The 15,814-nt window shown below is 41.2% G+C and overlaps 1 protein-coding gene across 1 annotated transcript; it reads left to right on the plus strand.

Annotated features, from left to right (window-relative positions):
• Positions 1-8,098: 8,098 nt before the first annotated feature.
• LOC308157872 (uncharacterized protein) lies at positions 8,099-14,512 on the plus strand (the record flags this gene model as incomplete). Its single annotated transcript, XM_080531469.1, has 4 exons — positions 8,099-8,294; positions 13,933-14,039; positions 14,168-14,294; positions 14,394-14,512. 4 exons carry the CDS (start codon positions 8,099-8,101, stop codon positions 14,510-14,512), a joined length of 549 nt encoding a protein of 182 aa, XP_080387595.1.
• Between the last annotated feature and the right edge of the window lie 1,302 nt (positions 14,513-15,814).

Below are 15,814 nucleotides of genomic sequence, written 5' to 3' on the forward strand. Positions count from 1 at the left end.
CGACACAATCATTTGAACAGTATGGTATAAGGTAGGCCACTATGCAGGGCCAGGAGTGTTTCCTGACCCAGACAAACTCCAGGGCTGATTCATAGGCTATAGACTGGTTCAGTTCAAGTCACATGGTCAGGTTTCTGATCATCAGTCTGCAATGTAAGCATTCAATAATATAATATAAAGCATTCAAATATATAATAATAACATTATTATTATAAAGACAGCAGGGATGGGATGCCAGATAAATAAATATATTTATTGTCTATGTGAAAGTCTTCTATGAGCTTGTGAATAAATCATGATTGGAAAGAGACACATTCAATAGTGTATTTTAAAGAGTCTTTAATACAAATAGGAATTGGGGAACCAGCAAGACAAAAAAATGCAGACACTCAACTTTTCTGAAAAATATAGAATATATTCAGAAGATCAATGTTAAAAGAACATGCCATAACAGAACTAAGGAGAGTATAGTGCAAATGCTAAATTGAGAATGCTTCTCTATTTAAATTAAAGATATCTTTTTTTTTTTAAACAAAAAAACCAATAATAGCTAGACATTCATATCCTGGCAATGACAATTTTCCTCATCAATACAAAATGACACATTTTAATGTGTTTACACTGAGAATAAGAAATGTGTAAATAAAAGTTACATACTGTATGAAGCTCTCCCTAATGAATTTCTATCTACTTAATTAAACCTGTGAGTGAAGATGACTTGGTCACTCCCCAGCAAGTTGTTGGCAGAATGATCACATGACTTCATAGCCACTGCGAATGCCTCTCATCAGCATGCAGTCAAATACGAGGCCCATGATCTAGAATAAAAAAATAAAACAGTAAGCAAACTAGCCGTGTGTGTGTGTGTGTGTGTGTGTGTGTGTGCGTGCGTTTGTGGATGGGTGGTTGTGGGGTTGGATTAGTAGCTACAATCAGCAGATCTTGTGTGTAGGTATGTGAATGTTTTTGTTCACTTTACATTTTGCTTCAGTAACCAAACTGGCTGACAGTAAAATATTACTTACACATTTTCCAGGGAAGGGTCTTTGGAGCACGGGGTCCAGGGATAAGGTTGGTAGTAGTGCTCAACTCGGGCCTGTAAAGGAGGATCAGTTTGTTAGGATAGAAGGAAGGTGTTCTCAGCCCTGTAAAGGAGGATAGAAGGAAGGTGTTCTCCGGTTTGACATTAAATCAACTGCTCCAGTTTGAACAGTTCACATGATAAATACCCTATGAAGTAAGCATCCTGTGGAGGAGAAAGAGAATAAGACATTGTATTGTGTGGTGGAAAATTAAAGATGAGTTACACACCTGTTCTGATTGATCAGGTGTGTGGACACGCCCCACACGAAAGGAGGCGCAACGTCATCTGCCTCTGCAACAACAGAAACAGCATTATTATTACAACATCATACAATAACCTTTCCTTGTTCCACACCCTGCTGGGCATGCTTTGAAAATTAAATGGTTGCCCGAATTAGGGACAGCTCCCCAATGCATTCAGTTATGCATAGAAATGATCAGTATGTCACTTAATTAGCACGGCATCTGTACATCTGAAATTTGCATTGGCTCAAGTGTGCATCAACTTCACACTGGGATATTTAGTCACTCACATTTAAAGTCATAAAAGCATCTTTGGGCTTGAATTAATCACAGGCCCAGCTCACTAGAGTACCGACCTGCATCCCAGTCCTCCTCACAATTGGTGTTTGGTGGTATCGAGGTGCTGACAGGGATGTGCCACTTGCTCTTCACCTCAGCACTGTCCACTGTTAACCAAAGAACCTGGTTAGACTCACTACAAGGAGCAAATGGGTTTTATTGACAAAGATAGTATCATTGAAGATACAACAACATTTAAATCTTACGGTATTCGCTATTCACAGATCTCCTGTCCTCACAGTTCAGGATGTGGTGTGATAGCTCATTTTTGGGCATCAGGTGGCGGTAATTGAAAGGGCAGGTTTTTAATGTATTGGCCAGTTCTGGGTGATTCTAAAAAGACGAAAAAGAGCATATTTGAGAACATCTCATTTGAGATTTCAATGTCTGCAATGGCAGACTACTCCTACAACAGTTATTCCACGACAAGCACTACAGTTCTTACCTTACTGCACTTGATCAGATGGTATGGGAAGCGGCTGCCACGGATCTGGTGGTTCTTGTCATATGGACACTGTAGGAGTTTGTTTGGGTCACTGGCATCTGTTATTTCTATGAGCAATGGTAAGAGAAATGTGAATGAGAAATCAACATCACTCAATTCAAACGTTGGGTAAAGTGTGGTTCTTTTTAAATATACATATAGTATATAAGATAGGAATATGTGAAAAAGATAGGAAGGACATCCTAAGAAAATCTGTCTTTTTCAATATTTTAACATATGGACATTTGATTTTAATTTTAACAATATTGAGAGATGGTGGCAATATAACTAAACAAATAAAACTTGAAAAATCTTCAGTCTTAAAATTCAGATAGGCTATAGTTTTATGTAATAAAACTGAATAGTTTAAAAGATAAAGTTGAATTTCATCATGTGTGTTCCATTTCTGCATAGCAGTGACACCTTGTTAGTTCTAGATTCTATTGATATAAATTCCAGTAATTAGCATGTATATGTAAAGAGGTAAACCTTGATAACTTTTGAACCATACATGATTTTCTCATGCAATTCTCTATGTGATGGACATATTTATTTTAATCTAAAGTGAAAGCAAAATGATTTGTGTGTCCTAACTTTTTCCTCAGTAGGAATTGGCATCTTTGTTCATATTTTGTTATACATGATAAGTTACATTTTCATTGTTTTTGGTTAAATTACATCACCTTTATCTATAGATATTGTTTGAAAGATCAAATATTGATGAAGTGTAAGAGGAATATTTCACAATGGTTTCTTAAAGCTCGTGTTTAGCCTACCAGTGTCTTCGAAGCGTTGCACCTCCTCAATTGTAGCAGGAGGCGCAACGTCATCTGCCTCTGCAACAACAGAAACAGCATTATTATTACAACATCATACAATAACCTTTCCTTGTTCCACACCCTGCTGGGCATGCTTTGAAAATTAAATGGTTGCCCGAATTAGGGACAGCTCCCCAATGCATTCAGTTAAGAGGAATATTTCACAATGGTTTCTTAAAGCTCGTGTTTAGCCTACCAGTGTCTTCGAAGCGTTGCACCTCCTCAATTGTAGCAGGAGGCGCAACATCATCTGCCTCTGCAACAACAGAAACAGCATTATTATTACAACATCATACAATAACCTTTCCTTGTTCCACACCCTGCTGGGCATGCTTTGAAAATTAAATGGTTGCCCGAATTAGGGACAGCTCCCCAATGCATTCAGTTATGCATAGAAATGATCAGTATGTCACTTAATTAGCACGGCATCTGTACATCTGAAATTTGCATTGGCTCAAGAGTGCATCAACTTCACACTGGGATATTTAGTAGGGATGCTCCGATTTATCGGCCACCGATTTAAATCGGCCGATTTCACTCCAAATGACTCGATCGGTGATCGGCAAAAATGGCCGATCGCAAAAACCGATCTTTTTATTTTTTATTTTATTTTTTCCTGGGGAAGACAGATAACTGAACAGAAAACATAGGAGGACGTAACAGTATGTAAACCATGAAGGCCACGTTTATGATGTCTTTTATACAGCCATATCGACTGACTTGGGCTTCAGGCCCTAACTGGGTGATAGGCCAGACCTTTACTATGCCATAAAAATGGGTCTGCGTTTGCTTGGTGCCTAATGGATCAAAACTTTTGTCTAAAAAGCAAAAAATATTTAGGCTATCCAGTCAGTTATGTATTTAAAAAAAAATCGGTATCGGTATCGGTTGATCTTGAGGAAACAAATCGGTGATCGGTATCGGCCCCAAAAATCCAGATCGGAGCATCCCTAATATTTAGTCACTCACATTTAAAGTCATAAAAGCATCTTTGGGCTTGAATTAATCACAGGCCCAGCTCACTAGAGTACTGACCTTCATCCCAGTCCTCCTCACAATTGGTGTTTGGTGGTATCCAGGTGCTGACAGGGATGTGCCACTTGCTCTTCACCTCAGCACTGTCCACTGTTAACCAAAGAACCTGGTTAGACTCACTACAAGGAGCAAATGGGTTTTATTGACAAAGATAGTATCATTGAAGATACAACAACATTTAAATCTTACGGTATTCTCTATTCACAGATCTCCTGTCCTCACAGTTCAGGATGTGGTGTGATAGCTCATTTTTGGGCATCAGGTGGCGGGCATTGAAAGGGCAGGTTTTTAATGTATTGGCCAGTTCTGGGTGATTCTAAAAAGACGAAAAAGAGCATATTTGAGAACATCTCATTTGAGATTTCAATGTCTGCAACGGCAGACTACTCCTACAACAGTTATTCCACGACAAGCACTACAGTTCTTACCTTACTGCACTTGATCAGATGGTTTGGGAAGCGGCTGCCACGGATCTGGTGGTTCTTGTCATATGGACACTGTAGGAGTTTGTTTGGGTCACTGGCATCTGTTATTTCTATGAGCAATGGTAAGAGAAATGTGAATGAGAAATCAACATCACTCAATTCAAACGTTGGGTAAAGTGTGGTTCTTTTTAAATATACATATAGTATATAAGATAGGAATATGTGAAAAAGATAGGAAGGACATCCTAAGAAAATCTGTCTTTTTCAATATTTTAACATATGGACATTTGATTTTAATTTTAACAATATTGAGAGATGGTGGCAATATAACTAAACAAATAAAACTTGAAAAATGTTCAGTCTTAAAATTCAGATAGGCTATAGTTTTATGTAATAAAACTGAATAGTTTAAAAGATAAAGTTGAATTTCATCATGTGTGTTCCATTTCTGCATAACAGTGACACCTTGTTAGTTCTAGATTCTATTGATATACATTCCAGTAATTAGCATGTATATGTAAAGAGGTAAATCTTGATAACTTTTGAACCATACATGATTTTCTCATGCAATTCTCTATGTGATGGACATATTTATTTTAATCTAAAGTGAAAGCAAAATGATTTGTGTGGACACCCTACATAGGGTGTCCTAACTTTTTCCTCAGTAGGAATTGGCATCTTTGTTCATATTTTGTTATACATGATGATAAGTTACATTTTCATTGTTTTTGGTTAAATTACATCACCTTTATCTATAGATATTGTTTGAAAGATCAAATATTGATGTAGTGTCCTAATTGTTTCACACTGTAAGATCTTAAGGACTTTCAAGAGATGAGTGCAGGAATATTTCACAATGGTTTCTTAAAGCTCGTGTTTAGCCTACCAGTGTCTTCGAAGCGTTGCAGCTCCTCAATTGTAGCAGTGGTCTTCGTGGGAGTGCAAGTTGATGTGAAGGCCATTCTGTTAGCTATGCCTTTCTTTTGTGGCCTCGGCCTCGCCAAATTCAACTTCTATCACCAGCCCGCTCCCAATAAGAGAAGAAAATGAAATGAGCAGAAATTAGTGATGAATTCGTTAGTTGAAAAAAGAAAAAAGACATAAAATGAAAGAGCTATGCTAGCAAGCTAGGCCTAGGATCAAATACAACACTTACTTTTATCCCAGGGGAGGCTGGTTCATTAGGGGCAATTGGACAATGCCCCACCAAAGGGAGAAGAGAGAGATTTTTTTTCTATGACTTCTAGACAGTGTTGCTTCTGAATATCATAGTCCAATCAGCTAGTGTTCTGTGGAGTATATCATAGTCCAATCAGCTAGTGTTCTGTGGAGTATGTTCCAATCAGCTTCAAGTCCCGCCCCTTTCAGGGCAACTTTCAGTCTACTCGAAATTGCACTAGGCTGTTCTCGTAGACTTGCATGTAAAATCTATTTTGGTAACTTCAGGCCATTCGGTCATTTGTCTATGGGGTTTTGGGACATGCACAAAGAATCGTACGTGCTTACGTCATGTCATACGGCCGGCGTCACGTTCGTTCACCTGCTTCACCATGGCTAGTAATGTTCTGAACAACTCGGTTGAATCTTTAAAAGAAACACCGTTCAGCCGTCGTAGCAACCAGGAGAAATTAACAGTAAAGGAATTAGGACCACCCAGACCAAATTTAATTATAAAGCAAGTTTATAAGGCAGGGAAAATTGGAAAATCGTATAACCGAGGATTTACGAGGGGTTGGTATGAGAAGAAAACATGGCTAGCGGGATGTGAAGTAACAAATGCGTTGTTCTGCTTTCCACTACCGGACTTTGTAAACAAATTGAACAAATGGATTAGAAGGAGGCATCTTTTGTTCCCAACTTGATATTGCAACTGGACCTATTACCGAAGTCAAACTTGTGTAAGTAAGTGAATCATCTGTCCTTCAGTCATGATAGGAAAACCAAATCGATGCTGGGAGAAGGAATGGCAGACTGTATTCTGATTGTATCTTCTATGCTCTTTGTATGTTTCTATGCTCTTTGTATGTGTCTTGGTGTAGGAGAAACGTAGGACCACGTTGGAAACAAGTGTTTCGGTACACGTTGACGTGTAGAAATTGTAGAGAAAACTGGGGGGGTAGAGGTGATGAAGAGGTCTGTACAGGGGGGGGTAGAGGTGATGAAGAGGTCTGTACAGGGGGGTAGAGGTGATGAAGAGGTCTGTACAGGGGGGGTAGAGGTGATGAAGAGGTCTGTACAGGGGGGTAGAGGTGATGAAGAGGTCTGTACAGGGGGGGTAGAGGGGATGAAGAGGTCTGTACAGAGGGGTAGAGGGGATGAAGAGGTCTGTACAGGGGGGTAGAGGGGATGAAGAGGTCTGTACAGGGGGGTAGAGGGTATGAAGAGGTCTGTACAGGGGGTAGAGGGGATGGAGAGGTCTGTAGAGGAGGGTAGAGGGGATGGAGAGGTCTGTAGAGGAGGGTAGAGGGGATGGAGAGGTCTGTACAGGGGGGGTAGAGGGGATGAAGAGGTCTGTACAGGGGGGTAGAGGGGATGAAGAGGTCTGTAGAGGAGGGTAGAGGGGATGAAGAGGTCTGTAGAGGAGGGTAGAGGGGATGAAGAGGTCTGTACAGGGGGTAGAGGGGATGGAGGTCTGTACAGGGGGTAGAGGGGATGGAGAGGTCTGTACAGGGGGGTAGAGGGGATGGAGAGGTCTGTACAGGGGGTAGAGGGGATGGAGAGGTCTGTACAGGGGGTAGAGGGGATGGAGAGGTCTGTACAGGGGGTAGAGGGGATGAAGAGGTCTGTACAGGGGGGTAGAGGGGATGGAGAGGTCTGTAGAGGTGGGTAGAGGGGATGGAGAGGTCTGTAGAGGTGGGTAGAGGGGATGAAGAGGTCTGTAGAGGTGGGTAGAGGGGATGAAGAGGTCTGTACAGGGGGGTAGAGGGGATGAAGAGGTCTGTACAGGGGGGTAGAGGGGATGGCGAGGTCTGTACAGGGGGGTAGAGCTATTCTCATGCTAAAATTGACTGTAAATCCAGATTTTAAAGTTGATATTCTTCCCCGTGGAGCATGCCCCCATAACCTGTGCCCCACCCAAACATTTTAGCACCAGCCGCCACTGTTTTATCCTAAAACGATCACTGGCATTCATGCAGCAGCATTCAAATACTATTGTTTGGAATGTGCATCCAAACTGACATTGGTTATGGTCAGTGGCGGATTAACGCATAGGCTTACTAGGCTGCAGCCTAGGGCCACCACCACTAGGGGGCCACCTAACATTGGATAAAAAATGTATAACATTATAATAATAAAATAACATATTATTTTCTATCCTGAGGCGGCGAGGCCCCCCTATATTTTCTATCCTGAGGCCCCCCTATATTTTCTATCCGCTTGTTAAGTCTGAAGTTCAAAAGTGACGTTTAGCCATTTCCGTTTTGGAAACCAAACCAAACCAAACCAGAAATTCAAAAGTTGCAAAAATGAAGCGGACGCACATGAGTGGGGCCAAAAAACGAAAAGAACTAATGAAAAAAGAACTAAATATAGCAAAGTTGCCCAAGATTTCAACATTTTTTTCTAATAATGCTGCTGCGCCTGAAACGACCAATGTTGTCGAGAGTGAGAGCCACGAAACGGTTAGCTCTGGGTCGGGTGTCGCTAGCACAAGCAGCGCTGAGGCGAACATGGGGGGGGAGATGCAGGCTGTCGAGGCTGAGCGCGGAGAAAAGGCACTAACTTTACCAGTACCACCACCAGCTGACAGTGACACTGATACCGAGCAGGACAATCAAGAAGAGGAGGCAACACGTGGACCACCAAGTCCAGACACAAATCCTACCACCACTTACAGCTCGGATCCTGGATTGTGGGATACAGTTGGTGAAGACATGAGAACATATTGGATTAAGATGGGGCCACAATGTTGTCAAAATGAAGATGCTAATGTCGCCGCTTCAGAAACACAGCACAAGCATCAGAAGAGGTATTTTTCAAAAACACTATTTAAAAGAAAAAAGTCAAATGGCGAAACCGTGCCTCGAGAATGGTTAATTTATTCACCTGCAAAAGGAAAAGTATTTTGTTTCGCATGTAAATTATTTGGTGACGGTGCTCATAAATCAGGACTCAAAACAGGCTACAATGACTGGAAAAACGCAGCAGTGTGTCTGGCTGAGCATGAAGGTTCCGAAAGCCACAGGAAAGCATATGTGATGCGCAGCGCTGCTGCTGGCTGTATTGACTCAGAACTAAAAAAGCAGTTTAACAACGAGTGTGCTTATTGGACAGATGTGTTAAAGCGAGTGGTTGTAGTGGTGAAGTTTCTTGCAGAGCGAGGATTACCATTGAGGGGACACTGTGAAACCTTTGGCCAGCCTGATAATGGGAATTTTATGGGTGTGTTGGAAGCGATCAGTGTGTTTGATCCATTCTTGAAAGCGCACATAGACAAATATGGAAATGCTGGCAAGGGAACCACATCTCATCAACAACATGCTTAGAATTTATTGAATTGATGGGAGAGCATGTCCTAGCTGAGATAATCAGTCAGGTAAAAATAGCAAAGTATTTTTCAATCAGCGTCGACTCTACACCAGATGTTGCACACACAGACCAGCTCACATTCATCATACGATATGTGTCACCAGATGGATGCGTGGAGGAGCGTTTTCTCAAGTTTTTGCCAATTCAGAGTCATTCAGGGGAGTCACTTTATCAGTCTGTTCTTGGCGTTTTGGAAGAAATGGGCATTGACATCAATAACTGCCGAGGCCAATGTTATGACAATGCAGCCAACATGTCCGGCATTTACAGTGGTTTGCAAGCACGCATTAAGAAGATAAATAATTTGGCCGAGTGGGTACCCTGCGCAGCGCATACACTCAATTTAGTGGGAGTTGCCTGTGTAGATTGTTACCCTGTGACAATGGAATTTTTAAATTTTGTACAGACACTTTATAATTTTTGTTCCAAATCCACGGCGCGTTGGCAGATAATAACTGCGGGGCTAAATGTTATTGACAACAAGAGGCTGGAGACATTGAAAAGTTTGTCAGATACTAGATGGTCAGCACATGCGCAAGCAACAAAAGCACTACACCAGAACTATGCCAACATCCAAGAGTCACTGAAGAAGATGAGCGATGACCCGATCCAAACTGGCGCTACTCGGGATGAAGCCACGACACTTTACACAAAGATGGAAAAATTAGAGAACGCCTTTCTGTGTTCTATGTGGAACACCATACTGCAGCGCTTTCACAAAACTAGCGAAGCTCTACAGGCAGTAGAGCTGGATTTATGTAATGCTGTTGATTTAGTCTACTCATTGAGGGATTACGTGGCCAGTCTTCGGGACGATTTTGACAAGTTTGAGAGTGCTGCAAAAAACATGTCCCCAACGTTGTCCCAATACTACAAAGCAGACACACAGAGGCAGAGAAGACGAAAAAAACAGGCAGATGAATCCACTGAACCTGACTGTGAGCGATCAGGCCGAGACAACTTTAAAGTAACGGTTTATATCACTGTCATAGATCGACTCGTCATGGAACTAGAGAGGAGGTATCACTCATACAAAGATATTCAGCAGACATTTGGTTTTTTGAACAATATTCCATCCATCTCCATGCTAGATCTTCGCACAAGAGCGGCTAATCTGCAGAAGAAATATGCAGGTGATCTGGAGGAAGATTTTTTGGAGGAAATCAGACAATTCAGGGAATTCATTAAAGAAAATGAGGACACCTCAGCGAGGTCACTGCTGAAACTTATAAGAGGAAGGAAAATACAGGCAGTGTTTCCCAATGTTGATGTTGCACTCCGACTGTTTATGACTCTGCCTGTAACGAATGCCAGCGGGGAGCGGTCTTTTTCTAAACTGGCACTTGTCAAAAACAAACTAAGATCCACAATGGGCCAAGAGAGGCTAAATCACCTGTGCCTGATGTCAATTGAGTCTGACATTCTGCGCACATTGGATTACACCAGCCTCATTAAGGACTTTGCTGCCAGAAAATCAAGGAAAAAGACCTTCTAAGGGTAGGACCATTTATGATTGTGTTGCCTTAATCTGGGCATCTATCTCTTATTTTGTGGATGTAATTTGGACTGTTGCTGTATTGATTTTGTGTGTGTGTCTCTCTCTCTCTCTCTCTCTCTCAGACAACAGGAGAGCAACAGAGAGACAGACAGCAGGAGAGGACAGCAACAGAGAGACAGACAACAGGACAGCAACAAAGAGACAGACAACAGGACAGCAACAAAGAGACAGACAACAGGACAGCAACAGAGAGACAGACAACAGGAGAAGAGAGCAACAGAGAGACAGACAACAGGAGAGGAGAGCAACAGAGAGACAGACAACAGGTCAGCAACAGAGAGACAGACAACAGGAGAAGAGAGTAACAGAGAGACAGACAACAGGACAGCAACAGAGAGACAGACAACAGGAGAGGAGAGCAATAGAGACAGAACTGAGGTGAGGTGAGCAACAGAGATAGTTCAGGATGATAACAACCTTTTCAGTGCATTTTTTATTGTTTGCATTATGTTATTAAAGCACAATGTGTTTTATGGTAAAGCATTATGAGTGGTCTGTGTGTGCAGGGTGCTCGTGAGTTGTGTATTTTGGGGAGGGGGAGGCTCGTGTATGAATGAATGAATGAATGGACTTTATTGTCATTGCTACAGTACAGGTACCAAACAACGAAATTTAGGAGGGGTGGCTCCCCTGGTGTTAGGATAGGGGGAAAAAAAAATAAGGGGGGGGGGGCTCACACAAAGGAGTAGCCTAGGGCCACTGACCACCTTAATCCGCCACTGGTTATGGTTACGCTGATAGTTTTCAACAAAGTATATCAATATATATAGCTATATCAGGTATATATAAAAGTATATCTGCGTTCTGCGTTTCTCCTTCCCCCAACCTTCTACTCACTGCGTCACTCTCAGCTCCATGCATCCACGTGGCAAACGTTGAAATACATTGAGTCCGTGCGTTAGCGAACTCTGTGCCGTTTTTGCTTTATACTGTACCATACATCTATAAATCAGCAATGTGTTAATAACATAATCTATCTCACCTTTACCGAAGTCCACCAGTCAGCGAGGTTTTAGAGTCAAATTCAGAAATGGACTCTGACAAACAGGTAAAACCCAAAAGAACAATTCAAAATGGGTTGACTGAAGTCGAGCTTGGAACTGTCCTTAGAAATGCTGGTTCATAAATTAATTTAGCACACAAAATTATACTGTAGCTAAATTGTTATATTTCGTTATTATCAGGCTAACCACGAGCAATCCTGTGTCTCTCGAGCTACGCTACGGGGTTAATACAGGGACAATTCAGAGTCGTTACGGGGTCAATTTAGACAATTACCGTATTCCATATAGTAGAGTAGTCTAGCAGCAAGTCCTCAAAAAAGGCTTTAGTTTTCGAGATACCCCTACCCGAGGTAGAACAAATGACAACAATGATTTTTCTTAACTTTAGAAAGACTAAACCAACACAAAACAACTCTCAAGTTGTAGTCTGGCCCACTGGCACCAAGTGTGTGTGAGTGTCTCTCCCAGGCTTTTCTCCTCCCCCCACCCTTGATTGAGGATTGAGCACAGGTGTGCCCAATCAGGCCATCACCATGATGGTTCACGGCAGGATTTGTTTGAAAGCAGTGAGTGAGGTGAGGGCGGTGAGTTTGAGGGTGTTCTGTAACTAACGAAATATAACAATTTAGCTACAGTATAATTTTGTGTGCTAAATTAATTTATGAACCAGCATTTCTAAGGACAGTTCCAAGCTCGACTTCAGTCAGCCCATTTTGAATTGTTCTTTTGGGTTTTACTGTCCGGTTAGTCATTTATTACCAGTCGTTCATTAGTCTGTCATGTTTGTCAGAGTCCATTTCTGAATTTGACTCTCTAAAACCTCGCTGACTGGTGGACTTCGGTAAAGGTGAGATAGATTATGTTATTAACACATGGCTGATTTATAGATGTATGGTACAGTATAAAGCAAAAACGGCACAGAGTTCGCTAACGCACTGACTCAATGTATTTCAACGTTTGCCACGTGGATGCATGGAGCTGAGAGTGACGCAGTAGAAGGTTGGGGGGTAGGAGAAACGCAGAACGCAGATATACTTTTATATATACCTGATATAGCTATATATATTGATATACTTTGTTGAAAACTATCAGCGTAACCATAACCAATGTCAGTTTGGATGCACATTCCAAACAATAGTATTTGAATGCTGCTGCATGAATGCCAGTGATCGTTTTAGGATAAAAGTAAGTGTTGTATTTGATCCTAGGCCTAGCTTGCTAGCATAGCTCTTTCATTTGATGTCTTTTTTCAACTAACGAATTCATCACTAATTTATGCTCATTTCATTTTCTTCTCTTATTGGGAGCGGGCTGGTGATAGAAGCTGAATTTGGCGAGGCCGAGGCCACAAAAGAAAGGCATAGTTAACAGAATGGCCTTCACATCAACTTGCACTCCCACGAAGACCACTGCTACACTTGAGGAGCTGCAACTCTTCGAAGACACTGGTAGGCTAAACACGAGCTTTAAGAAACCATTGTGAAATATTCCTGCACTCATCTCTTGAAAGTCCTTAAGATCTTACAGTGTGAAAAAATTAGGACACTACATCAATATTTGATCTTTCAAACAATATCTATAGATAAAGGTGATAAAATGTAACTTATCATGTATAACAAACTATGAACAAAGATGCCAATTCCTATACTGAGGAAAAAGTTAGGACACCCTATGTAGGGTGTCCACACAAATCATTTTGCTTTCACTTTAGATTAAAATAAATATGTCCATCACATAGAGAATTGCATGAGAAAATCATGTATGGTTCAAAAGTTATCAAGGTTTACCTCTTTACACAGGGGTAGTGGTGGTCTAGTGGATAGTGAGTTGGACTTGTGATTGGAAGGTTGTGAGTTCAAATCCCGCCTGAAGCCACACCACTACTAGTGTGCCCTTGGGTAAGGCACTTAGCCCTCAGTTACTCCAGGGGGAATGTCCCTGTAATTCGTAATTGTAAGTCGCTTTGGATAAAAGCGTCTGCTAAATGGCAAAATTATTAAAATTACATATACATGCTAATTACTGGAATTTATATCAATAGAATCTAGAACTAACAAGGTGTCACTGCAATGCAGAAATGGAACACACATGATGAAATTCAACTTTATCTTTTAAACTATTCATTTTTATTACATAAAACTATAGCCTATCTGAATTTTAAGACTGAAGATTTTTCAAGTTTTATTTGTTTAGTTATATTGCCACCATCTCTCAATATTGTTAAAATTAAAATCAAATGTCCATATGTTAAAATATTGAAAAAGACAGATTTTCTTAGGATGTCCTTCCTATCTTTTTCACATACTCCTATCTTATATACTATATGTATATTTAAAAAGAACCACACTTTACCCAACGTTTGAATTGAGTGATGTTGATTTCTCATTCACATTTCTCTTACCATTGCTCATAGAAATAACAGATGCCAGTGACCCAAACAAACTCCTACAGTGTCCATATGACAAGAACCACCAGATCCGTGGCAGCCGCTTCCCATACCATCTGATCAAGTGCAGTAAGGTAAGAACTGTAGTGCTTGTCGTGGAATAACTGTTGTAGGAGTAGTCTGCCGTTGCAGACATTGAAATCTCAAATGAGATGTTCTCAAATATGCTCTTTTTCGTAAAGCATCTTTTTCGTCTTTTTAGAATCACCCAGAACTGGCCAATACATTGGAAACCTGCCCTTTCAATGCCCGCCACCTGATGCCCAAAAATGAGCTATCACACCACATCCTGAACTGTGAGGACAGGAGATCTGTGAATAGCGAAGACCGTAAGATTTAAATGTTGTTGTATCTTCAATGATACTATCTTTGTCAATAAAACCCATTTGCTCCTTGTAGTGAGTCTAACCAGGTTCTTTGGTTAACAGTGGACAGTGCTGAGGTGAAGAGCAAGTGGCACGTCCCTGTCAGCACCTGGACAGTACCAAACACCAATTGTGAGGAGGACTGGGATGCAGGTCGGTACTCTAGTGAGCTGGGCCTGTGATTAATTCAAGCCCAAAGATGCTTTTATGACTTTAAATGTGAGTGACTAAATATCCCAGTGTGAAGTTGATGCACACTTGAGCCAATGCAAATTTCAGATGTACAGATGCCGTGCTAATTAAGTGACATACTGATCATTTCTATGCATAACTGAATGCATTGGGGAGCTGTCCCTAATTCGGGCAACCATTTAATTTTCAAAGCATGCCCAGCAGGGTGTGGAACAAGGAAAGGTTATTGTATGATGTTGTAATAATAATGCTGTTTCTGTTGTTGCAGAGGCAGATGACGTTGCGTCTCCTTTCGTGTGGGGCGTGTCCACACACCTGATCAATCAGAACAGGTGTGTAACTCATCTTTAATTTTCCACCACACAATACAATGTCTTATTCTCCTCCACAGGATGCTTACTTCATAGGGTATTTATCATGTGAACTGTTCAAACTGGAGCAGTTGATTTAATGTCAAACCGGAGAACACCTTCCTTCTATCCTCCTTTACAGGGCTGAGAACACCTTCCTTCTATCCTCCTTTACAGGGCTGAGAACACCTTCCTTCTATCCTAACAAACTGATCCTCCTTTACAGGCCCGAGTTGAGCACTACGAACAACCTTATCCCTGGACTACGTGCTCCAAAGACCCTTCCCTGGGAAATGTGTAAGTAATATTTTACTGTCAGCCAGTTTGGTTACTGAAGCAAAATGTAAAGTGCTAAAAAAATAAAAAATGTTTTGCTGTACTTCTTTGATTTAAACCCTGTGCCCTTTAAACCCTGTGCCCTTGATTTAAACCCTGTGCCCGTTGGATTGGGTTTTATTTTCAAAAGTACACATGAATGAACCCTTGCCAGGGGAAACTTGGAACACATCCTTAAAACATTTAACACCCTGAGCAGCCCTTCCTTCCCTTTTCCCTAGGAGAAAATGACAGTTAGACAAATACATAAAAAAAGGAATCCTACGAAAAACATTTAAAACCGATAGGACAGGAATAAACTCTGTTTGTGATCATTATTCTAGTAGTAGGACAGGAGTAAACTCTATTTGTGATCATTATTCTAGGGGTGTCAGAAAGTTGTGGAGGATCTGCTGAAGAAGAACATTCTGTGGGTCATAGTGGCAGCACTAGTGATTGCTTACTGTTTTATTTTTTTATTCTAGATGGGCCTCGTATTTGACTGCATGCTGATGAGAGGCATTCGCAGTGGCTATGAAGTCATGTGATCATTCTGCCAACAACTTGCTGTGGAGTGACTAAGTCATCTTCACTCACAGGTTTAATTAAGTAGATAGACATTCATTA

Source organism: Nansenia antarctica (genome assembly GCF_963989245.1).
Source record: "Nansenia antarctica genome assembly, chromosome: 1".
Taxonomy (NCBI): domain Eukaryota; kingdom Metazoa; phylum Chordata; class Actinopteri; order Argentiniformes; family Microstomatidae; genus Nansenia; species Nansenia antarctica.